The sequence below is a fragment of the Platichthys flesus genome, chromosome 10, assembly GCF_949316205.1.
Source record: "Platichthys flesus chromosome 10, fPlaFle2.1, whole genome shotgun sequence".
NCBI lineage: Eukaryota > Metazoa > Chordata > Actinopteri > Pleuronectiformes > Pleuronectidae > Platichthys > Platichthys flesus.
In genome coordinates this window covers 16,262,018-16,286,316 of record NC_084954.1, presented here as the reverse complement: position 1 = coordinate 16,286,316, position 24,299 = coordinate 16,262,018, and the positions used below count along the sequence as shown (strand labels likewise).

The window sequence follows — 24,299 nt, the reverse complement described above, 5'->3', positions numbered from 1 at the left end:
TGCTGATTCAATCTCATAGAAAGACACGTCAATGTAAAGTCTTTATTAACATTGATCATATATATGTTGTTCTTTTACAAAAACAGACCAAAACAAGTATTTAGAACCATCAAGCTTTCAGGAAGCCTGCATAAAGAAATACTAGTTTTTGGTGGGGTCAATCACCCGACCCATGAACAGCAGAGTGTTTGTGTCCTCATGATATATGAAGAAGAAAAATGGCCTGTTGATAGTGAATGTCTGGGGTAAGGAATGCCCGGTAATGCCGGTGGCTGTGGCAGCTGCTGCCGTGGTCCCAGTTTCATCCACGTCAATCACAGCCTTGTGCAGCACCTGCGGATTAACAGGAGAGGCAAAAGTCATCTTCTGCCGTCTGGATTTAGTCAATATGTTGTTGACATTGAAAACCAACCTCTGACACTTTGATGGGATCATCCTTACTCAGCCTGGTCAAATTAGCTGAATTACTGAAGATACTGGGCATGCCCATGTCTGGTAGGATGTGGTGCAGGGAATACGACTGCTCCATCTTGAATTTGGGCATGCTGACCTCCAGTTTGCTGAGTACACAACGCAGTAGACATGTTGAGTAGATGCTTGTATGATGTCTATTCAATTAATTGGCACTCTTGTTGCTAGATTCTTGTCATAGCACCTTTTAGAGAAGTTGTCACCAAGTTAGTCGCCATAACAGCTAAACACTCTGGAAAAAGATTTGTCGCCTACTTAAAAAAATGTATGGAATAAATAAATAAACCTGAATAAACTTTATTAATTTATTTAATGTAAAACATTATATTGATTTAATTTAACTGAGCAAGCTATCATCGCAGTTTGTCATGTCAAATTTAAAACAATAGCAACAGCTTAAAAAAAGTATTAAATCAGTAACACACAAGGGAATAAAAACATTTTTAAATTTGAGTTAGCAAATGTGTTCGTATAACTTAAATTTGTTTTGTCTGTTGGCTCAACAACTTTATTTTCAGGACAGAATGTGAATGATAAAATAGCATTAAAGCTAATAAAAGATATAACGCTCTTACGTTTTTTGCAGTTTTCTGACCCACTTGAGGAACCTGCGAGCAGTGATCTGATCATCGATTACAGTGTAGTCGACGCCTTTGTTGGGTAGCAGGATGAGCATGGAGACACCGTTCTTGTATGGCAGCTTCAGCACTTTGGCTCCGAGTGGGATGTCGTCTGTCATATAGAACTTATCCAATCGGAACATCGTGGGCACTTGCACAATGTTATAGTTATCGATGAAGAAGGAATAACTTTGAGTGTCACTGGGGTCGAATGGCAACTCCCAGGCTCCTGTGAAAGACGTTACACTTCTTAAAGAAAAGAAAATCTATAATCAATACAGAGTAGTCAAAGTGATTGATCTTACCCCGGAAGAAAATTGTGTTGATTAACATGAGCTGGGTCTGTGCGTCCAGGCTTGATATAATCTCTGTCACGTTGCCCTCAGTCTTTTTCTTGACGTATTCATTGATGAACTTGACACTTGCCTCTTGGTCTGTGAAATCTACAGTTTTAATGTCAGCATCAAAAAACGTCTTGATCTGGTTTTCAAAATTCTTTGCCACCTCAAAATGCTGGTGAACGAAGAGGGCCAGGCCTTCTTCCAGTTTCAGCGATCCGTTCTGTGTGATGTTCTCGTGAAGGAGCTGGAAAAGTCTCGGGATGAGTTCTGGCTGGTTAGCCGTCTCGAGCTGCTCCAGGTTGAGACCCTTGAGCAACTCCTCGCGGGTGACGCCGTCAGAAGCCATCAAGAGAGCGCTGAAACTGGTCGAGATGCTCAGGGGGGAGAAAAATATGTTCTTGTCGTTGTAACTGGATATTTTTCTGTAAAGCTTCATGGCAAAGTCCATGTTTTTGAAAGAAAGATCTGAGATGGTGGCACTTGGAAGTTGTGCTTGGTGGAGAGGAATGAGGAAGCACATGTAGGATAGAATACAAATCAACCCCATCTTCATTTTGTCTAAAGCCATAATGCCAAGTCTAGGAAGGTTTGAAGGAACAACCTGAAACACGCAGACATGTAGACGTCAAAAAACGGTTAAAAAAGCACAAGTGAAACGCTGCTGCTAACTTTGACCCATGCAAATGACCACAAATACTTTTAGAATAAATTCTAAAATGAAACAGATAGTCGTCACTGAAATACACTTCTCCAAAATGCACCATCTGGCATACGTACCATTCAGCTGTGAAATACTGCGTCTGAAAGCTCCATCTCTTATTTGGGGAAACAAAGTGCAAGTGTGCTCTGAGTGTTATCCATTAACCACGACCCGTGGCCTGTTGTGTTGATCCAGATTTAGTCATAGCTGTTTATCAAACAGACAGGGCCAATCGTTTTTTTTTTTAATCTTGCTCACAAACAAACAAACCAACCACAAAGAAATTGACAGTGGTGAACACATGATCTCCTTAGACGCAAGGCAAGCTTGAGGAGTGAATATCACTTTAATCCTGGAACAACAACTAATGCATTTAACAAAAGAGTGTGCTGTGGCAACATGTGACCTATGACAAAAATCATGAATTAGAACTATTGATAGAATGCAGTGAGTGAAAAATAATGTAATGATAAAAACCTAACTAAAAACATTTTATACTGTTTCACAAGTGTATTTTAAATATAAAAAAAAGCCTTACAGATCAAAAAGAATAACAAACAAACAAAACAACTATCATGGAATCAGTCGTCCAGTACCAAAAGTCAAACTTTACATGACATCCAGCTCTTTAGTGGAGGCATTAAGCTCTATCCATGCTGAACGGTTCCAGAAGACTCTCTAACTGTAAACAAATGTAATTGTATTAATGCCATAATATGGTTTATTCATTTCAATCGTGCGTTGTAACCTGATTCTGTTTTTCAGGAAAACATGAGCAATTTTAAACAAGTAATGTTCAGAATTGATTTAGAAGACAAAAATGAATGAAATCTTCTAAGTGTATGTATATGGACACATTTTTGATGTTTTGGTTGGTTCTTTGGATTTAACATTATATAAATCATGAGGTTAAATAACAGTCCACCCTCTTCCTTGATATTTTACTGTTAATTCTGCTCATCAATCAGCCAATAGCGTGAACCCTTGACAACCTCAGTGCAAATGAATGCATCTTTGTACAGCTCATATGAACAACACTACTCTGTATTATGGCAATACAGGACATTTCAAACAAGTGCAACAAGTATTTCAGGGAACGTAACAGTAAACTGTGATGTCTAAGGGAATTTGAACAATCTTTTCTTAAAATGAATTCCCTTTACAGTTCGTGACAAAATACTGATGAAGGGAAACAACATGTGAAGTCAAAAACAGACTATTTTGAATTTGTATGTGATTATAATGTGCTGTTAAAATTAATAATGTATTTATCTTTCAGCTGCAGTGTGATATAGATGATTTTGATCCCGATTATATGTCAACTTATTCTACACAAGATATGTAAAATATCCATCAGTTAAAGGTGTCCTAGATTTGACAAATAGCTCTATGGAATCATTTTCAACTATCAAGCCAAACTTGACAAAACACCCTGTTTATAGGCTTTGAAATATTTCATTTCATGACACCTGGTTATGATCTTAAAGGTAAAATGAAAGCCACAACGTCAAAAATATGTTGTTGTCTAAATACCTTCGGAATTCACTCGTCAGCGTTCAAGTAAAATGATTGATGATGTCAGGAATAAATGACCCACACGTATTAGTGCCGCTGGCTAAAGGTTGTTACAGACTTTCAGTACATTGCAAAAAATAAAAGGATTTGAAAACCACACATGTTCTGGGGTGAGTACTAGAAATCACATCTTATGACCAAAAACCCAAGTCCAATACAAAGGTAAGTGGGCTCTGTCATTCTCTAATCATGCTTTCACGTGTGGGCTTTACACTGGTCTCCTGTGGCTTTCACAGAGCATCTGTCTCTGCATGTATTCACACCAAGCAAGTAAACACACCCTTTGTATTGTATGCTGAAGATTCTTTTCCTTCTCTTCCAGAGAATAAACAAGAATAAAAAAACACACAATAGAAATAGAAGGCGCCATGGTACAAAGGCAATTGCAAACTTGGATTAACTGCATCATGAGTTCTGTGGTCACCCTTTTCCCAGCCCAAGTGCCCTACTGAGTTAGATTAGACTAACTACTGCCTTTACTTTGTCATTGTTCTTTGTCATTGTTGTCTTCTCTGAAGCCTCTGTTGCGAACTAATCGGGGGAAACGTGTCAGCTTCCTAACTGTCCTTACGTTCGCACGTGCAAAAGGTTAGAGGAAGGAGCAAAGCTACCCCCTGTATGGGGAGGCCATCCAGGCAGCTGGTAAACAACACAGGCAGATCATCCACACCATCACTGTCCGAGCTTTTGTTGTTGGTCCTCCTCAGAGCCAGTGTTGACAGATCCTAGAAGAGGAAGGACAGCACAAGATAGTATCTTACATATGTTACTGGAGGGACATTAAATAAATCATTTTTATAAATCTGTAGATAAATAAATCTGATGCACTCACCTGAGCCACCTACTGAGTTTATGTCTGGTTGTTGAGGATTGTTCGGCTGAGCTTGTTGCTGCTGCCTAAACAGTCAACACAGAGAATTTGTTTCAAATCTGTTTCTTACATTTTCAATGCACTTAAATGGGGTGGATGCAAAATCATGAATACAACTATTCACACAGGACACACACAACCTCAAATTGTACTTGAATTTACAATGGCGTTGTTTCTGCCTATATCGAGTATTGCAGTTGTTTACAATTCGATGTCCACCGTGCAGACATGCAGCTGAACCTACCGATCAAAGTAGGCTTGTCTCCTCTTCCTCAGTTCCTCGGCTGTGAGAGCATCGCTTTGGCCTACTCTTTGACCTCCTGCAGAACTCCCTGCTGCCTGACTGCCTAATTTCACAGCTCCCACTTCACACTCTGGAGATGTGTTGCTCATCACTGCTCCTAACAAAACCAAAATAGAAACAACAGTCAAAACGTTATGACTCCAACCTGTGAACTTAGAATAAGATTTGTGAAAATAGGGAAAATATATTTAAATTTAAAACCGCTGAATGAATCATTGTTTACCTTGCATGCTGAGCTGTATGGCCCTGCGAAGATCAGCCTCCTCATCTTCTACATCTATGTCCTGTCTGCTAAGTGCCAGGGCTCTCTTCAGTTCGTCATCTTCATCCACAACCTCATCCTCCACACCAAAGTTCATCTCTGCCTGGCCCACAGCTGCTGGCCTGCTGCTCACAGAACAAGGTTTGATCAGTTGCCACAAGTAAATCAAAAGTGTATCCAAAGTAGTATGAAACTAAGACAGTCCTTTTTGAGTAATATACGCATCCTCTACATTGAACGATCACATTCGGTACACACCCTGCACTTGTCTGGGCCTCGTCCTCTCCAATGAGCCTGGGCCGCTGCTGCTGCTGCACTCTCATGATCCGAAGGATCTGATCTGCCTCACACTCAGGGAGGTTTCCTCGAATCACAAATATGGAATAACCTGCACAAACACAAATTTTTTATTATTTTCCGCTTTGCATCATCTAATAAAGCTCTAAATAAGTCAGTATTACGAAACCTTCTTGTTGTAGCTGTGCAAGGAAAAGGGCTAGATAGGTGTCTGATATCAGCTCTGGTCCAGTCAACAATGAATTCAGGTTAAACCACTGCCAAAAAAGAGAAAACAGTGCTTTAAATAAAACAAGCACTAAACTTGTTTATGTAGATTAAAGACTCATACCTGTTGTCCTAGTTTGCGTACAGTAAACCAGTGCTCCTTGTAGTTGCAAATAAAGGCATTCTCGTTTCTGAAACAGGAAAAAAGCTGTTACCATCAGCTTAAAGTGTAAAGCAGTTACGGAATTACATATTTAGCCATCTGACAAATGAAGTTCTGAAAGAGAAACCTTACATTGGATTTATCAACAAGCTCTGGTACTCCCGGCTGTTGAAGAGGATCAGCTCCAAGCCCCACACACTCAGGGCATTGCTAATAACCTAGGAGGTTAGATAGTAAATAGGGTTATTGACATTCCCTATTTATAAATAAATAATTGTTATTTTTCTGTTACAATAAAATGCGAATGTCCTTTACTCACTTGTATTGAAAAGAACCCACTGTCATCCATGTTCCCAGATGGTTGCTAAAAACACGTCATATATAAAAACATAAATTTAGTCCCTTTATGGTAACTGAATATGCTCCACCAACATCCACTTTCTGTATCTCCTCACCTGTAAGAACGTCCTGTACTCCTCGCTGGCCATACCTCCCTCGGCCATCCTCATCCTCTCCTCTTCATCGAGCTGGTGAGCGATGGAGGACAGGTCCACAGGAGTGAAATACTCACCCTGCAGGAGGTTGTTGAGGCAGTGCTGGGCGCACAGAGAGCCCTCTTGCTACAAAGACAGGAGTGATTATACGCATATAGCACGACAGTACACAGACCAAAGACTAGTTAAGAGAGTGATTTAATGCCCTGAGTTGAATTTCAAGATGCACACGTCTTAGAAGTATAGCTAAACTTAGATGCTCCCTGTCTGAGCTAGACTAGGGATGCTAGTTCATGCTTCTATTTCACATTTACTCAACTGCTGTAATACACTTTATTGACAAAGCGGGTATTAAACAAACTGCAGTTTATCTAGAATGTGGCAGACGGAGTTTGAACTAAAACCAAATGATTTGAGTACATTACCCCTATTGTACCTTCTCTACACTGGCCCCAGCAAAACAAAAGGATTGATTTTGAAATATGTCTTATTATTTTAAATCTATGAAAGGCATAGCTTCCTTTTAACTTAATGGCATGCTCATTGAATACACACATGTTAGACCCCTTAGGTCATCAGGTAAAGGTCTCCTCACAATAACTAGAATAAACTAAATTAGCCTGTGGAGCTTTCAACAGTTTTTACTTTTAAAAGCACATTAAAAACATATAAACAAACTGTTAATTAGGGTGTGGATAAATAGTACCCCTATACTCAAATGTTTGTCACTTTCCTCACACACACAGATTTAATTATTGTTCATTTGTACTTTTATATTTTTTGTCTTATTCCATTTTATTTTCAGTTCGTCATTTACTACTTTGAATATTTTAGATTTTCACCTAAAAATGATCAATTCAAAATAATTAGTTATTTTCAGCGCTTTCGTTTCGTCATAGATTGGTCTTTGCTTTTTATTTTGGAAATAACTGAGTCATGAGAAACAGCCTGGATCAGTAAACTCGACTTAAAATCGAATGGTTTTTTTTTTCTGTCCCCATGATAACAGCCACACACCAGTGGAGCTAAGTTAGCTCAGCTTACGTAAACAACACAAACATCTTCTCGCAAATCGAATCAGCGCACAGATAAGTCAAACCGAGTCGTTCATCAGCTCCACGCAGGTCACATCCTCGAAGCTACAACAAAGCTTTGTATGCGCTGCAAAGAAAACTTTCCATTCTCTGACTAGCAGGTGCAGTTAGCATGCTAGCTGCCAGGACCACAACACTGACAAGCACCAGCACAAATCTCTCATCACCGGGAAACTAAAGGCCGCCGTGAGCTGCGGCTGGTTTTCCGCGTAAACACGACCGGTTAGCTACGCGTTACACGTTTTAAAGTCATCATCTCAACTTACTTTCTCATGAAATATGGAATCCATGTTTCAGCTTTCTGTCAAACATTCACCTCTGACCTCCAGCGCCGCTGTGTTCATCAAGGGAGCGATCCCGAGCAGCGCCATCTAGCGGCTCGGTGCTACACCTCTTTCCAAATTTCCATAGACGGACTAGTACATTTATACTCTATCACAGTAATAACACACACTGTTAAACAGAAAAAGTAATCAACACAAACACACTGATTACACACACTGTTGTTTTTAAGCTATTGTTAGAGCAAATCCGGGATATATCAGCATTGAAAACAACCATAAACCACCACAAGAGGGCGAATTTTTCTTGTTTACAATATGTGTATTTTGCCAAGAGGCAGTTTACAATTGTGAATACGCTCGTTTAAAAAAAAAAAAAACATGTCCAATGTGATCAATAAACTAAATAGTGATTGATTATATGTCTCTGGTATTTATCGGGGTTCTGGTCTGGCAGCGTCGCAAAAGGTTTTGATTACAAGGGGAACAGTCTCCTAGCGACACTTCTTTTACGGCAAATGGAACATGGCGGACGGTGAGAGATCCTCAGACGGACTGCAAGACCCCAGCAAGGTAGGACTTCCCCACAGCGAATACACCTGACAGCGACCCCCGTGACCCCGAGACCCAACACCGGGGTGAAACGTGTCGGTTCCCCTGGACGACACGGTCCGGCGGCGAACTGGGGGGGATAACGCGTACCGGGCTAGCAGAGGCGGCTAGCTCCCGTGCTAGCTGCCTACCATTAAAACGTCTCTGCGGAGGATTTTCCACATCAACACAAACAGTCCGTGCGTGACCGTGGGTTTGGAGTCAGGTCTTATCGGGTATGAGATAAGTAAGCCAGGGGGGATGTGTCAGCGCTGTCTGTGCTGTGTTTATCTCCAGACGCTGGTGTTTTGGGTCGCTCGCTTTTGTCCAAAGCGCCTCAACATGAGTTAGCCATGAGTTTAGGACGTTTCTCGGCTTCTCACTCTCCCGCAGGGTCGTGTCAGTGGAGTCGAGTTCACTGAGGAAGTCCGGCAAGCGGGACACCGGCACGTAGGGTGTTGTTGTTGTTGATGGAGTCTGTTTAAACTCCGGCCCTCACTGTAAACTATTAAAATGATTTAATCTCTGGTTGACCGAGTTTGCTGTAGATTTACCGACATGATGTCACTGCCGCCATTGATGTTGTTAATGTTGTGAAACAAACGCATCATTATTGCAACAACAAACCAAATGCAGTAGAAATACATTATGTGTGTATGTATATATATATATATATATATATATATATATATATATGTACATACAAAGTACAGTGATTATGGGTTTTTTTTGCCATTGAAAAAGATTATGCAGAATCTGCATATGTAGACTTTATTTATTTTCAATGTTTGCCCATTTCATATAAACAGTTAGAATTTATTATTTGACTACTGTGTTTTATACTCTGGTGTATTTTTGAGTGTTTGTGTATTTCCTTCTTGTATTTTCGCTTCTGTTTGGTTTAGCTCGCCATGACAGATTCTTATCAACTACGATGTGGCGACACATTTTGAAGTTTATTTCCTCATAGCTGTGGTCCCCATAAAACTATTACTACTGGCAGCTGACACTTACGTCAATGACAGTATTCTCCACTTGTTCGACCTTTATGTAAATCAGATTGCGCCACACCTCTGAACATTTTCCTGTGGTCATTAATATTGAACTTCCAAAGAAATCTAGTTACCTGTCAGTAACTAGGTGAGTTTTGAATGGTAGTCAAAGCATCATTTTTGTAACACTTGTGTGGTAACTTTATACTCGATAACATGCTATGCAGATGATAACTGTATTTATAATTCTTGCCACACAGATATCAGACCACTTCAACAAGCCTGTGCCTGCACTTTGTGTTTTTCATTCAGCTGCCAGCTCATACAAGAAGTGTCAAAACTTCTGTAACTGAACAGGAGGAAAGAGTTTGACTAACTCCTTACCAATGGCTTAAGTTACCCGAAACACCTGCATATTTTTGTTCCTTGTGGCATCAGCCAAGTGACAAACAAAGAGAAAGTGTTAGTTTACTCCTCAGCTGGGTGGGGTCTGATCGTATTACATTGAAATGTAGTTAGGTACTGAATATAGATGACACGTTTGTTATTATTACTAACACAATCCTGTTGGATTATTGAAAAAAAATTACCTATACATCAAACATTGAATATATTGCCCCTTATTCTGAATAAATGGACAGAGCTTCACATTTTTTCTCCACAAATTTTCTTTCATCACATTTAGCTTTTTGCATATTTAGTATTTGTTCGTCATATGTGCATTTTCAATAGTTAACAGCATAATTATCATGGCACTTTAATCCTTTAAAAAACCAAACATAAGGTAATCCATAGTATAGTTAATATGATCCAATTACAAATGTTTTTCAAATGTAATGTGGGTTGATTATAGTTACTTGTTTTTTCGGAATATTATGTAATTTTGAACAAATAGAATCCATTACTGCCCAACCCTTCTCATGGTAAATATGAATCAGCATTTTACTATGAGAATATAGACTAATCCTTGTCTGTCTCTTCTCTGTTGTCCTCAGGAATGGCTGGAGGCTGCAGACAGCAGGGCGGAGCTGCTCCGCTACCTGAAGGAGCAGGTGCCTCAGATCTTCTGCCTGAAGAAAGACTTCGGCCCTCAGGAGAAAGAGGAGATCATTCAGAGCCGACTCTTCCTCCCTTTGGAGTGTTTCCTCTTTGGAGAAGATCCTCTGGAGGGTTTGGAGAAGCTCAAGAATGACAGCGCCTCGTCACAGCTCTGTGGACGTGTCTTCAAAGAGGGAGAGACTGTCTACTCCTGCAGGTATGAACAGACCTTCTGATCTTCTGTTATAAAATAGCTGCAACTTCAATAATAAAACAAATACTGATAAAATACTCATGTTGAGATCATGTAGGTGAAAAAAATCTTGTTTTGGTGATTATCTCAATATATTCAAGTTATAATACCATAGTTTTCAGGCCAAATTTAAGAAATACATATTTAATGAGCATAAAGCTCTCAGGTTTTAGTGTGGTGCAGTCTGAGTGAACCTTTATAATATGAAGGGCTGTATTACTCCCATACATGTATACATTTGTTAAGTTATTGTCAATTTCTCTTTTTATTTTTCCAAGCAAATTATACTTCAATCAATAACAAAGCCAAGGACAGTATATCAGTATCAACACAAACCCCCCAAAAGTTCCTATAATGCTGATAAATTTTCTACCACGGATGTTCACATAAAACAAAGTCAGTTTGCATTTCAGTTTGATTACAGCGAACAACACTGACTGTAGTTTCACATCTTCAACCTCAGATGATACATTTCTCTTGACAATAACAAATCTACTTCCTCCACAGGGATTGTGCAATAGATCCCACTTGTGTCCTGTGCATGGATTGCTTCCAGAATAGTCTACACAAAAGCCATCGTTACAAGGTAGGTATCACTATAAATATTTATATATTTTGAATTTGACATCACATAATAAAGCCTCCTTAATTATCCCTTTTCTAGTCTCTGTAATATTCAGTGCACTAAATGTCAACTGGAAGATTCTCCAGTATGCCCCTGAAACTTTGGGGGAAAATATACAACATATTTGTAGATCCACAAACATCAATGTTTGTTTAATTTTAAATCATTATAGGCCTTTTATGTTCAACCATAGTCATGGATTCCCACAGCTACAGCTATTGTTGAAGATAACTGCTGTCAGTGACAGTACAGTATGTGTGTTTATATTCCCAGATGCATGCGTCATCAGGAGGGGGGTTCTGTGATTGCGGGGATGTAGAGGCCTGGAAGATTGGCCCCTGTTGCTCCAAACACGACCCAGGGGCAGCCACTGCCATGGTAACGGTGAGTTGAATAACAGAGCGGAAGAGGGATGTGGGAGGGGCGTACGTGTCCCATTCTGTGTCAGTGTACCCCAGAATGCTTATTTTCTCATCTTAGTTGTGGGTGCTGCTCTCTCGCGTGTGACTTTCGTTACGGAAATGAAAAAAAGAACACAGAAAATGAACAAGTTGGTTAAGCGATGGGGAGGCTGATAAAGAGCACATACAGTAAGCTGGTGGAAAACAGTTGGTGTTACATCATGGCTGAACAGTGCAGGGATGTGCTCAGTCGACACTTTCTCCTACCAAACTGCTGCTGGAACACAGCGTGATGATTGGTTGTTGAGCAGGTTGTTTGTCTGCCCTTTCTTTGCTGGTCACAGTATTTGGGCTTTCCTCTGATAAGATCACACTCAGGGGCTTTGAGCAGACGTAGAGCTTGGCGGCTCTGTCATAAACAGCAGGTGCCTTCATTAACAAAGACATCGCTGGCCCCGCTCTGGCAGGCCGCCTTGTGTTTTCTACACCAGATCTGAACCACATGACCACAATTGCTTCTCCATGCTGAACACGAAAACCCATCATTCTGTGTCAGACCTCTTGTTGTTTGGATTGTGGTAGATTTCAAAGCGCTTATTCTCACACAGCGGTGTGACGTCGTGACTGGTGTAAATGCACAGACTCACTGTATGTTCAGTTTAGTTAGTGTGTTAAATGTCAGACATTTGTATGAAATACTTAGCTGCCATGTGGAATGTTTGCTCTCAGGGGATTTTATGTTATTTTGACCAGGTCAGCTGCATGTTTGGCTCTTCATAAGAAACATTTTTAGACTAATTCTCTGTCATTTTACTGTGTCACCAGTTGTGACACAGGAAATGGCGAATTAGTAAAGGTTGCAAAGGGCATTTTTTCAGTTTAAAAAAGATGTTTAATTTGCAGAAACATCACTCCATGTTTTCTATCAATGTTACTCAAAACTGTGTCACGTGGATGTGAGAAAGGTTCTGGATTCTGGAGCAAGACACCTCCTGAGACTGCTCTACATAGTGATTCCTGTGCGATTCTCTGATTTTGTGCAGGATGAGTGTGTGCTGGAGCCTGAGCTCTATGGGCGTGCTGAGAAGCTGTTCCAGGTTCTGTTGCAATACATCACAGATTTCCTGGTGTGGGAGGAGAGCTTCGATCTGCCAGCGGAGCTCCAGCCCCGGTACATGTCTGATTACTTGAGAATTCATAATTGCATATGTATTAGCACACAGCACAACCCTGATGTTATCTTTCTTCATCCATGCAGACAAAAAGAAAATGCATACTACTGTGTTCTATACAACGACGAGCACCACTCGTACGACCATGTCATCTACACCCTGCAGCGTTCTGTCAACTGTGATCAGGCTGAAGCACAGACGCACACAGCACTTATTGACAAGGAGGTATAATAATGATTTTAACTGCTCTCGACCTTTCGTTTACATTCCTGTCAAAAGAAAGTTGATCTGAATCAGTTCTCTTAATTGCACTCTCATCTCTTGCACAGGGTCGGCGTGCAGTAAAGAGAGGAACCCTTCGCTCATGTCAGCAAGCAAAAGACCTTATCAGGGTAAATACCAGCTACTGACTCTACACCTATTTAAAGCTCATTTAGAAATTTCGCATTGTAATTAGTCTTCAGTCAAAGTTCATCTTTGTTCCATTTTTTTTACTTTGTTACTGGCATGTTACAGTCGAACTCGGAGCACATTTCCCTGCAGCCTCTGCGCGTGGAGATCCTTCAAGCTGCCATCATGGCTCATCAGTCTTTTGCCCTGCGTCTCGGCTCCTGGTTTCAAAAGATCATCGGTTACTCAGGTAACTGCTGCCGTTGTAACAACACCATACCACACTGCTTCACGTTCATTTGAATATTCATGTGTATTCATGTGAACCTGTGTTTGTTGTGCAGCCGGCTTCAGACAGGCTTTCTGTCAGGTGGCCCTTGAGCCAGACACGGATAGAGACCTCCCGTGTTTCATCAGCAAACTCATGCTGCACGACGCCAGGATGTACAAAGGCGAGTAGATCGGAGTTTGATTTTCACACAGAGTTGTAGGTTTATCTCAACTCATTTCTTTGTGACACTAACGAGACATTTTTTTCTGGTTTTTCTAAAGGAGCTCGCAAGATTGTACATGAGCTGATTTTCTGCAGCATGCTAATGGAGACAGAGTTCAAAAGGCATTTTGCAATTGAGTTTACAAAGGTAAAAGAACATTGAAATAATAGTTCTAAAACTTTTAAGAAATCATTATAATGTAATTGAATATATTTCCTGTCTTGATCTTTTCAGTACTATAAGCAGCTGCAGAAGGATTTCATCAATGATGACCATGAGAGGAATATATCCATCACTGCTCTGTCTGTTCAAATCTTCACTGTACCCACCCTGGTATGTTCTCTAGATATTATATCGTAGTGTAGGTAAGGCATATCATTAATATTTATTCTGTCATGCAGACAGATTGTTTAAGTGCCATGTATTAACTTCAAATCTCTTCTCTAGGCCAGACAGCTGATTGAAGAGGGCAATGTCATAAAGGTGGTAGTCGACACCGTTATGGATTTGCTGCGTGAACACCTGGACGACAACAATCGCTTCTTCTTCCTCGGCTACAACTCAGACAAGTTCTCACGCATCCAGGTCATCTTCCACGACCTCAGGTGATTATGCAGGCAGCAGTTATAGCAAATGAGTTCCTCCTGACTCTATCGATTCCTTGTTAAAGATGTGACTTTTCTCTTCTCAGATATATTCTGATCAGTAAACCCTATACATGGACTGACGCGCTGCGGAGACAGTTCTTCGAGGGGTTCAAAGTCTTTCTTGGGCTTCTCAAATGCATGCAGGTAACTAGAGTGGCACTCGGTAGAGCGCATTCCTCCGCCAAGACCCAAGAGACGCCTTGAATTTAATCTTGTGGCAACACATTTTACATACTCACATCCATCAGGCCCCTAAATAAGCTGATTGTTTTCATCAAGATCCATGAATGATTCCCTGAGAAATCTGTGAAAAAGATTTCTCGCAATGTTAAAAGAGTGCTATAACTCGGCTGCAGATCTGAATCTTTTTTTAATGGGTTCTCCCCTGACTTAGAGTATAACCCCATCCCTCCACCAGTTATGTGGTAATCTGTCCTATAGTTTTTGCGAAATTTAGCTTACAAACAAACCATCAAACAAGCAAACGGACCGGGGTGAAAATATAACTGTCCAGTTATGGCAACTAGACAAACCAGTTTGAATAATGGATCTTTTTTTCACTTCGCTTTCAGGGTATGGAGGAGGTGAAGCGCCAGTTTGGGCAACACATCGCAGTAGAACCAGAGTGGGAAGCTGGATTTTCTCTTCAGATTCAGCTGCGCCACATTCTTGCCATGTTTCAGGACTGGTGTTCCTCTGATGTGAGTTTTGTATAATTTTTGAACGATAAAACCTCACAGTTAAAGAGGGAAGCATTATGTTGCTGCTGTATTCAGTTATTAATTATGTCTGCCCTTTCAGGACGAGATCTTGCTGCTTGCATTTAAGGAGTGCCACAAAGAACTCATGCAGCGCAATAACCAGCCCTTCCGTAGGGAGGCCACTGACTACTACATGTGCAAACACATTCTCCATGTTCGCCCTTACAAAGTGTCTCAGGAGCCAGTCAGCATACACCTGCCTATCTCCAGACTACTGGCTGGTAGGAAAACTCATATTGAGACTCTTCAAAATAATGTTTTCCTGTAAAATGTAAACTTACCACTCTGTATAATCTGATCCACAGGCTTGTATGTACTTCTGTGCAAAACAGGAGCAATTGAGCATCTGGATAATCCTGTAAGTAATGGGGAAACAATGACATTGCATTCACAGTATGGAAAGAATACTTTTAATCTGCACCACATGTATCAGACATATGTAATATAATATTGTTTCTTTCTGTTGCAGGAGATTTATGACTTCACCCAGCTGGTGGAACATCCTCTGCGCTGTGTGGTGCTGGCTGCTCAGGTCTCAGCAGAAATGTGGCGGAGAAATGGGCTTTCATTGGTCAGCCAGGTATGCTGCTTTCTCTAGATGCTGGAGATGTTATTATCATTCCGCTGCTTGTTATTATTTAATAAATTAACCGTTGTTGTTTCATACGAACAGGTCTACTACTACCAGGATGTGAAATGCAGGGACGAGATGTACGACAAGGATATTGTCATGCTTCAGGTGGGTGGCAGTCAGACATAACATTTTGCTCATGCTCAATATACAATGTACTAACATACAATCCTCCTCACACATTGTTTACAGATTGCTGCTTCCAAGATGGACCCCAACCACTTCCTCATGCTGATCCTGCTGCGTTTCGAGCTCTTTGATTATTTTAACGGAAGTTGTTCGAGCAAAGACCAGGTAACACTTTAGTATTCATTCAGGAAAAATAAATGATGTGCGTCCAAGCTTAATTCGCACAAATGAAAAAACAACCAATTTTCTAGGACGAGCTGGTACAGTGGAATCGATTGACGGAAGAGATGTTGTACCTGCTGATCGTCATAGTTGGTGCAGTGTCCCATTCTACTCATCAAATATGATTACTCAGCTGGATATGAATGACAATGTAGCGTCTGACCCGTGCTCTCTATGCAGGTGAGCGCTTTGTGCCTGGGATCAGTCAAGTGACCAAAGAGGATGTGACGATGAGGGAGGTCGTCCACCTGTTGTGTATCGAGCCCATGGCTCATAGTAGCCTGGTCAAAGGCCTGCCAGAGAATGTAAGTTGCATCATGCCCGATCTAAATTCATTACACTGAATGAGTTTTCAGCATTATGAACAAGTGTAAAATGTTTTCTTTGTAGGAAAGCCACGAAACAGGCCTGGAGACGGTGATTTCTAAAGTAGCCACTTTCAAGTACGTAAAGACTGAAGCAGCTCTTGATTTTAATCCGGACTGTGTGGATGGGGGTGCGTGGGTTTAATCCGTCTCCTCTGCTTCTGTTTATAGAAAACCAGGAGTGTCAGGACACGGACTGTATGGAGTAAAAAAAGAGCGTTTGGTAGAATTCAACCCTTTCTTCTACCATTACTCGAGGTCCCAGCACAGCAAGGTAACAGGACGTCTCATCAGCAGTTTTAACCCATTAAGACCAAAGATGCTGAATAAAAACAAACTCTAAAACATAAACATTCTCTATAAACAACCCCCTGAGAAGCTACTAAACAGCACTGAAAAACAAATTACATTTCCCATAATGCATTTCGCCCCCCCCTCTACACACACACACATTTCATCAGTCACATGTGAATGACGTCACATAAAAGGTGCACACGTTTCATCCAGCTCTAAAGAGAGAAGCACACAAATGTCGCACCCGTTCCTAAAGGTAGCATAGGTAGCAACATTTCTAAATGGGTTAAAATATACCACATCATCTGTTGAAGAGTTCAATTCATTCTTATTTTGCGCTTGTTGTAGGCAGAAGAGTCACAGAAGAAGAGGAGGACTCAGGAGGGCAATGATAAAGGTGATCGCCAGCTTTCCTCTGCTCAGGCCTCTCTCCACTGTAGACACTAAATCTTCTCCACTGCGCTCGATAATGAATCAACTCCTCTGACATTGTCTGTTTTTTGTTCTCAGCTCTTCGTCCCCCGGTGCCCCCGGCCTTCTGCCCAGATTTCTCCAACATCTTGCGTCTGCTCTGCTGTGACGTTTTCATCCACATCCTGAGACGTGTCCTTCAGAGAGCTGCAGAGGACCGGGCGACACACTGGACAGAAGCCATGATCCAGAGGGTACACATGTGGACATTCACATCGACAGCCTCTACCCTGTCCTGTTTGTCAGAAAGGCTTTTAACAATATGCAAACCTTTTCCATGCAGGCCCTCCATGTGATTGGTCAGGCGTTGCTTGAAGAGAAAAGCCAGCTTGAGGAAAGCACAGAGGAGGAAGTGACATTCGATTTCAGCCTTAAGGCTCGCAGTGAGTAAAAACCAGAGATCACAGATCAAAAATGATGTACTTGTTAGGTTTTGGGATTTTTTTGACTCTTGAATTGTGCGTCTCTTATTTTCTTCTAGGAATTGGGTCAGAACACGGCAAGTCTGTGTTCCTGCTATTGACCAAGATTAAGGCTCTTCCCTCGCTTGAAGCTCAGAAAGACATGGTCAAATGGGCTCTACAGGTATGCTGTTATTTCCAATATAGTCATACATTTGCATTATCAGCTTATGGTCTGACATTTATCTTACATTCTAATTTTATGTTTATTTTTTTCTTCTAGATGTTTGAAATTGTCAAGTGCCTTAGAGAGAAGTCCAGTCCATCAGCATCCATGAGTGTGGAGACAACCAGGCCAGAGGAGGTAACAAAAAACACTGTATGAGGATTGTGAAACATCAGCAGTTTCATGTAAAATTAATGTTTATGTCTCTGCTTGTTGACAAAAAAGAATATTTTCACGTTGAGACAAATTCCAGCATCAGCAACAAATAACCTTAATCATGCGACAATGCCCTGAAACATGAGACCCGCCTTTGTTTAAACAATATTCTCAACACTTAAGAAACTTACTGACACCGGGAAGACTCACCCACTCGTTTGTTTTTGGTTGGTTGGTCCAGAGTGTTCAGGACAAGGAGAAGGCCGAACGGAAGAGGAAGGCGGAGGCAGCCAAACTCCACCGTCAGAAGATAATGGCCCAAATGTCGGCAATGCAGAAGAACTTCATCGAGTCCAACAAGATGCTGTACGACAACATGCCTGACAGCGGGATACAGGGAGAGCCTCCTACAGCTGTTGAGAGGTGAGCACAGCCATTGCAGAACTCCATGCATTTCTTTTGAGTAGAGGTGAAGACGAGCATCGAATGGATTCCAATAATTCTGGTGTGGGTTATGTTTACTCCTCCAGCTGTGCCATGGAGCAGAAGGAGCTGTGTGTAGCCGTCGGCCCAGAGCGAGGGTCGACCCCAGCTGACAGGGAGGTGCTGACCTGCATTCTTTGTCAGGAGGAGCAGGAAGTGGTGGCTCAGCGTCCGGCGATGGTACTGACGGCCTGTGTCCAGAGGTCCACGGTGCTGACACAGTGCAGAGGAAGGATTGTGACCAACAGAGGAGAAGGTCAGTCTCAACAACCGTCTCACTTATCAAGTGGAAGCTGAAGTTTTATGGGTGAAATCTGACTTATTTTCTTTGTCTGTCTCTCTAAAAGGGTCAGGGACAACATATCCCCTGTTGATGCCTCCAGAATTGTCAGTAGGGACCCACACTGGCAGCTGTGGCCATGTCATGCACGCCATATGTTGGCAGAAGTAGGTCACGGAACACATTTGGCCATTTTTACTGAATGAATAAAATATTATCATGACAATCCTTCTCTTCAACCATGTGTAGTCAGCTAAAAGGCAATATTGATTGTTACCTTTCTTTTAATATGTTTCAGATATTTTGAGGCAGTCCAGAATACGACCAGGAATCGTCTCCACGCTGAGCTGATCATCGACCTGGAGAACGGGGAGTACCTGTGTCCCCTGTGCAAGTCTCTGTGCAATACCGTTGTCCCTCTCATCCCACTGGAACCATTAACATTTAACTAGTAAGTCACGTCCGGCTTTATCAGGCCAATCTGCACTGAGCTCTTGGTTGAACAAATACTTAGACATTATTGTTTGTTTCCTGTGTGTAGTGAGAATGCAGAGATAATTGGCCATCACTTGACCATGCCTCGCTGGATCCAGATCCTCTCTGCCAGGATTAAAGGTCTCAAGTCAGTCACTCAGGATAACGGTAAGAAAACATGGAGTAAACAATAACTGCATCTCTGGGAACAGCTGAGGCACAGAACGAAGCATTTCATTATATGACATTGGTTATATGACAGTGTGTCGTTATGCCTGTTTGTTCAGTGGCATAAGGACATTTTGATGACAGTAAAATTCCTGTGACATGAGATAGTGAATGGTTTTCATACTCTCTCTTGCAGATAGCAGCACAGAAGGAAACAGCTCAGAGGCGGAGACGGGACTGTGTGGACAGGGACAGCCCGACTTTAGATCCATTCTCAGCTATGGAGTTCAAGAGCCGTGAGTGAAACTGTTTGCCGCTTCAATACTAATCAAGGTTCCGTGTTTCCTGTTTCAATTTGACCTGAGTTCTCTGTTGCTCCTTAGGAGAAAGTTCTCAGACAGCATAGTGGAGATGCTGGTGGTGTGCGCCACCACGGTGCACAGGGTGGGACTGCAGACGGCGCCCAATGAGCTGTGTCCTCGTGTGCCCCTTATGGCCTGGAATACATGTGCCTTCACTATTCAGGCCATAGGTAGGACTTTGCAAACTAAGCATGTCTCTCTGCCTTCATCCTTTTTTACAAAACTTTAAATCTTTAAATGTGTGTCTCCACAGAAAACATTTTGCAGGCAGAGGACAAATCACTGTTTGGATCCTTACAAAACAGACAGGTTTGATGCCACATATTCACAAGTCAACACCTATCCTATATTATTAAATTATGGTCGTGTTTGTGATATTCCTCTCCCCATTTTTCAGCTTGCAGGTCTAAAGGCAATAGTTCAGTTTTCAGCATCCCAGAGACTTAAGAGCTCTCAGGCTGTAATCCAAAGGCACTTCACAGACATGCTGGGGGGTACGTGGCTCAGCCGAGAATTCCTAATACATCCTATTCATGTAACAGTCTGTCATAATTATATATTTGTCCTTGTCACTCTTCACAGCTTTACTTCCAGTTCTGAGCAGAAAACCCCAGCCGTCCCTTCTGGAGGTGGATTTCTTCCATCTTCTGGTACGTCTGCAGTATCGTCTTCTTTTTTAAATATGTTTTACATTTTACTGATATCAATGACATGTTTGCGTTTGTACTCCCATGATGATAGAAACTAAAGGTGATATTTGCCTTTGTATTAACTTGACAGAGTCTTTGTGCGAGAACCATATGATAGTGTATGTAATGTTTGTGTACTGGTTTTTGTAGGTGGGATTGGTGTTGTCTATACCCTCACTGTACCAGGAAGAGGCTGTAGACTTACAGCCGTCTGCTGTCAGCTCTGCCTACAACCACCTGCACATCTTACACCTGGTCACCATGGCACACATCGTCCAGGTCCTCCTGTCCTCTACTGGTACAAACCTCAACCATACAAGCTGCACTAAACAAATTGAACTACCTAATAAATAGTATATTACGATTTGAATAATGCTGTAATTTCTTGTTAAGATTTTATTCCAGTGGCTTGCGGAGAGGAGACGGAGGAGGCGAGAGCAGCTGCAGAGCTGTACAGTGTCGTGTCACAACACACTGGAAGGTAAATTATTCTAACATTTATCTGATATAATACTGAACACAACCTTTATTTTGAAATTTTAAGTAATTCATGTGGTTAAAAATCACGTTGGATAGAATCTATGAATTAGTTGAGTCGCTTGTAGAATTTAATTAAATATATTTTTTATTTTGATAGTGGTAAACTAATGTTTATGTTGGAGCTTGTAAAGCCCACTGTGAAAGTTAGAGGTGGACTCTCCCTTCCTGATTTAGTGCCGGACAAAATATATATATATTTCTCAGAATAATTATTTTTATGTTTCTCTCCAATCAAGAAAATATTTAGTTTTTGAGAACAATTGATCATGCAGACATAAAACTAGGTGACCGCTGGATTTGAGGGCAGTTTGATATACAAGGGAGAATGGGACTGAGGTTTGTCTGTAATCGAACCAGCTTGCGTGTCCTCAGCTTGTTGTTCTGTGGTCTGCCCACCAGGTTGGTTCCAGATGTGTCCGGCAGCTCTGTGGCAGAAAAAGTGAAGAGAGGAATCGAACCTTTCCTGCGCTGTGCTGCTCTCTTTTTCAATTGCCTTACTGGAGTAAATCCTCCAGAGGAAGTTTATAGTACTTCTGGTAGGTCAAACTCTGAGTATTTCATCATCTTAATATAGAGTGTGATGATGTATTCACTCATGCTGACGGTTTTTATCTGTTGAAGTTACCTCCCAAGGACAGATGGAGGCACTATGCAGTTATTTGGCACTACCCTCCAATGTGTTCCAGCTCTTCCAGGAGCACAGAGACACCGTTAATCCGCTGCTGCAGAGGTAAGTGATCAACACTGAGGCAAGGCCAATGTATTTGATCAACTGGCTGAAGAGGGGAACAGTTTTATGGCAATGTTTTGTCTTCCTCAGGTGGTGCGGGAGCCCAGCTATAACCAAAGCCCTGAAAAGCAAAACCCAGACAGTCAGGTAGATGTTGTATTTTGTACTAAAGAAGGCTCCACTTTCATTTTGTTATTGAAAGCATCTCGGTTAAAATGAATCCATAAACTCTTTCTTCAGATATCCCAGGAGAAGGAATCGTTTGATTGATCTTCCCGAGGATTATAGTGCTCTCCTCAATCAAGCAAGCCATTTCCAGTAAGTGGGGAGTCAAAGTCATTTCATTCATCATCTCTCGGAGGAAAGTGTGGATGTTAAATCTTCTTTTGTCCTCAGGTGTCCCAAGTCGACGGATGATGAGAGGAAGCACCCGACACTGTGCCTGTTCTGCGGGGCCATGCTGTGCTCTCAGAGCTCCTGCTGTCTCAGTCAGCTTGACGGGGAAGATGTGGGAGCGTGCACCGCCCACGCTGCGACCTGTGGCGCTGGTGTAGGGATGTTCCTGAGGTGGGTCATCAGTCCTGGACGTTTAGATTAAATTATTATTTTGTCTTCTCTAAAATATATATATGTGTCCTTTTATGGATTTGACACTTTCTTGTTTCATGTTGACAGGATTAGAGAGTGTGAAATTATCCTGATGGCCAGTAAGACTCGAGGAAGCACATACCCTGCTCCTTACCTGGACGATTATGGAGAGACTGATCCTCACCTTGGGTAAGAATCATCGCTGCTTCTCCAGGTGGTGCTTTGTTACAACTTCTGCTTAGAGATGCAAATGATGTACAGTTCAGCCTCTGTCTCAATTGTTTGGGTCCGAACCCAACTGATTCTGAGAGTAAATTAGCATGCCTGATGTTATCCCAGATTTACAGCCACATGCAGTATAGAAATATAATCAAGTAGATAGCTCATCCAACATGATCGTACCAAACCAGAATATCTTCTCGAAACATTTCTCTGAACCTGACCCGACTCATCAGGTCCCTTTTGGGTCGGGTAGCCCCACTCTAATGTAGACATGTCAATACTGCCTCCTACAGGTGAAAAATATTAGCTGCTGTAATTAACATACTTCCTCCACTCCAAGAGAGCTTCATTTGTATACATTAGACCTTGATTATTTTCGTGTTGTACTTCTACACCACAGCATTTACATTTAAATATTTAACACTTGTATTGTTGGTTACTTGTAAAGTTCTTTTTTCAGAAATCATGATTCATTGAGTTCTTTCTGTATTTTCATTTCCAGAAGGGGCAATCCACTGCACCTGTGCCCCGAGCGCTACAGGAAGCTGAACCAGCTGTGGCAGCAGCACTGCATCCTGGAGGAAATCGCCCGCAGCCTGGAGGTGGTCAACGTAATGTATGCCTTTGAGTGGCAGATGTTGTGATGATAGCTCCAGCTGTGGTGGCCGAGAAATAGAGCACAGCCATCGAGCACACTCTGCTCCAGTGCCCCTGAGGCACCTACACACTTATATACACAAACACACATCACATCAAACACACAAGCAAACAACCCTGCTCCGATAAAAGGAGGCCGGAGCAGCCAGCCCCTCCCTTGTAAAAAGCCCTGTCGGAGTCCAGAGAGGTGGGACAATCGAAAAGAGTAGCGGAGGATGAAGGATAACCTGCGAACCCAAGTCGCCTTGTTTTAATTTGATTGTCCGCTGTGAGAAGGAGTTTTTCCGCGAGTCATCTTGTTTGCAACGAGGCTCATTCAAATAAAGACAAACATCAGATCCACACCAGCATGTTTCTGTTACCACTTTTATGTATTTGATTTGAATCCTCATTCATTCTGTGAATTCTTTGCATTCTCTCTATTTTTTGTGTAGAAATGTTTTGTCATAAGATATAATGTTGAGTTATACTTTACTGGAGGATACGGCCATTTGGAAATTGTGTAGGTTTAATCAGACCTCCTGCTCATTTGGGTTTTGCTCCTCGATTACATAGATGGTGCAGGTTATGCTACTGTCACCTTTGCTCACATTTTGACATTATTCTATTAATAAAACATTTATAGGATATATTTTTCTAACAGTTTAAATACTGTTAGAAGTATACACTCACCTGTTTCCAGAACTTCCTGATATAGATACATTTATTGATAAGAATACGTGCTATGATTCTATACTAAACAATGATAATCCTTTACAAGGTATTAGGTCAATCTAATTAGAAATATGAGATATCTACTCTTTATAATTGTTCAAACTTATTGAATAAAGATAATTTCACATGCAACAAACATTTAAAGTAAAGAAACTATTGCAATATTCTATTTAAGACATTAAAAAGTACATTTTATTGAAAACATCTAATATGATATATTTTTTTTTCATTCATTATTTCCACCTTTGTTTTTTTTTGTTATCATGTTCGGGAAAAAAATGTGTGAATATATCATTTTCTTTTTTTCCTTTTTGTGTTGTAAGTCAGTATTACATGAGACTTCAAGGTTGTGGAGAATAAAGACACTAAAGCCTGTCTACACATGAACTGTCCTTGTGCCCCGAATCAATCAGAGTGCAACACTGTTTACTTCATCTAAAAATTTACCCATTT

General features: G+C 41.4%; 3 protein-coding genes across 4 annotated transcripts; 1 reads left to right on the top strand and 2 right to left on the bottom strand.

Annotated features, from left to right (window-relative positions):
- Positions 1-28: 28 nt before the first annotated feature.
- On the bottom strand, positions 29-2,305 carry serpina10b (serpin peptidase inhibitor, clade A (alpha-1 antiproteinase, antitrypsin), member 10b). 2 transcript variants are annotated; one of them, XM_062397360.1, is made up of 5 exons: positions 2,210-2,305; positions 1,397-2,033; positions 1,047-1,320; positions 413-560; positions 29-333 (listed from the first exon to the last, which is right to left on the bottom strand). In XM_062397360.1, the coding sequence occupies exons 1-5, from the start codon at positions 2,210-2,212 to the stop codon at positions 142-144; spliced, it is 1,254 nt and encodes a 417-aa protein (XP_062253344.1). In that variant the 5' UTR covers positions 2,213-2,305; the 3' UTR covers positions 29-141. The 2 variants fall into 2 exon arrangements, with proteins under 2 accessions (XP_062253344.1, XP_062253345.1); XM_062397361.1 differs by lacking the exon at positions 2,210-2,305 and having other exon boundaries at positions 1,397-2,198.
- A 48-nt stretch (positions 2,306-2,353) lies between these two features.
- On the bottom strand, positions 2,354-7,782 carry atxn3 (ataxin 3). The gene is made up of 11 exons (XM_062397362.1): positions 7,666-7,782; positions 6,267-6,431; positions 6,131-6,175; positions 5,944-6,029; positions 5,773-5,839; positions 5,611-5,698; positions 5,403-5,532; positions 5,106-5,269; positions 4,823-4,979; positions 4,540-4,604; positions 2,354-4,432 (listed from the first exon to the last, which is right to left on the bottom strand). The coding sequence occupies exons 1-11, from the start codon at positions 7,687-7,689 to the stop codon at positions 4,380-4,382; spliced, it is 1,044 nt and encodes a 347-aa protein (XP_062253346.1). The 5' UTR covers positions 7,690-7,782; the 3' UTR covers positions 2,354-4,379.
- Positions 7,783-8,110: 328 nt separating this feature from the next.
- ubr1 (ubiquitin protein ligase E3 component n-recognin 1) lies at positions 8,111-24,221 on the top strand. The gene is made up of 47 exons (XM_062396645.1): positions 8,111-8,253; positions 10,259-10,518; positions 11,062-11,140; positions 11,453-11,563; positions 12,624-12,751; positions 12,839-12,977; positions 13,082-13,144; positions 13,269-13,392; positions 13,487-13,594; positions 13,695-13,783; positions 13,871-13,969; positions 14,084-14,241; positions 14,328-14,427; positions 14,856-14,984; positions 15,085-15,265; positions 15,350-15,402; positions 15,514-15,624; positions 15,718-15,783; positions 15,868-15,969; positions 16,056-16,119; positions 16,207-16,331; positions 16,417-16,469; positions 16,563-16,665; positions 17,034-17,082; positions 17,196-17,350; positions 17,440-17,539; positions 17,638-17,741; positions 17,841-17,921; positions 18,181-18,362; positions 18,470-18,678; positions 18,770-18,869; positions 19,001-19,153; positions 19,244-19,344; positions 19,541-19,640; positions 19,728-19,876; positions 19,960-20,015; positions 20,104-20,200; positions 20,289-20,356; positions 20,546-20,693; positions 20,789-20,876; positions 21,335-21,471; positions 21,557-21,665; positions 21,756-21,812; positions 21,906-21,983; positions 22,062-22,232; positions 22,341-22,442; positions 22,978-24,221. The coding sequence occupies exons 1-47, from the start codon at positions 8,206-8,208 to the stop codon at positions 23,117-23,119; spliced, it is 5,229 nt and encodes a 1,742-aa protein (XP_062252629.1). The 5' UTR covers positions 8,111-8,205; the 3' UTR covers positions 23,120-24,221.
- Positions 24,222-24,299: the final 78 nt, after the last annotated feature.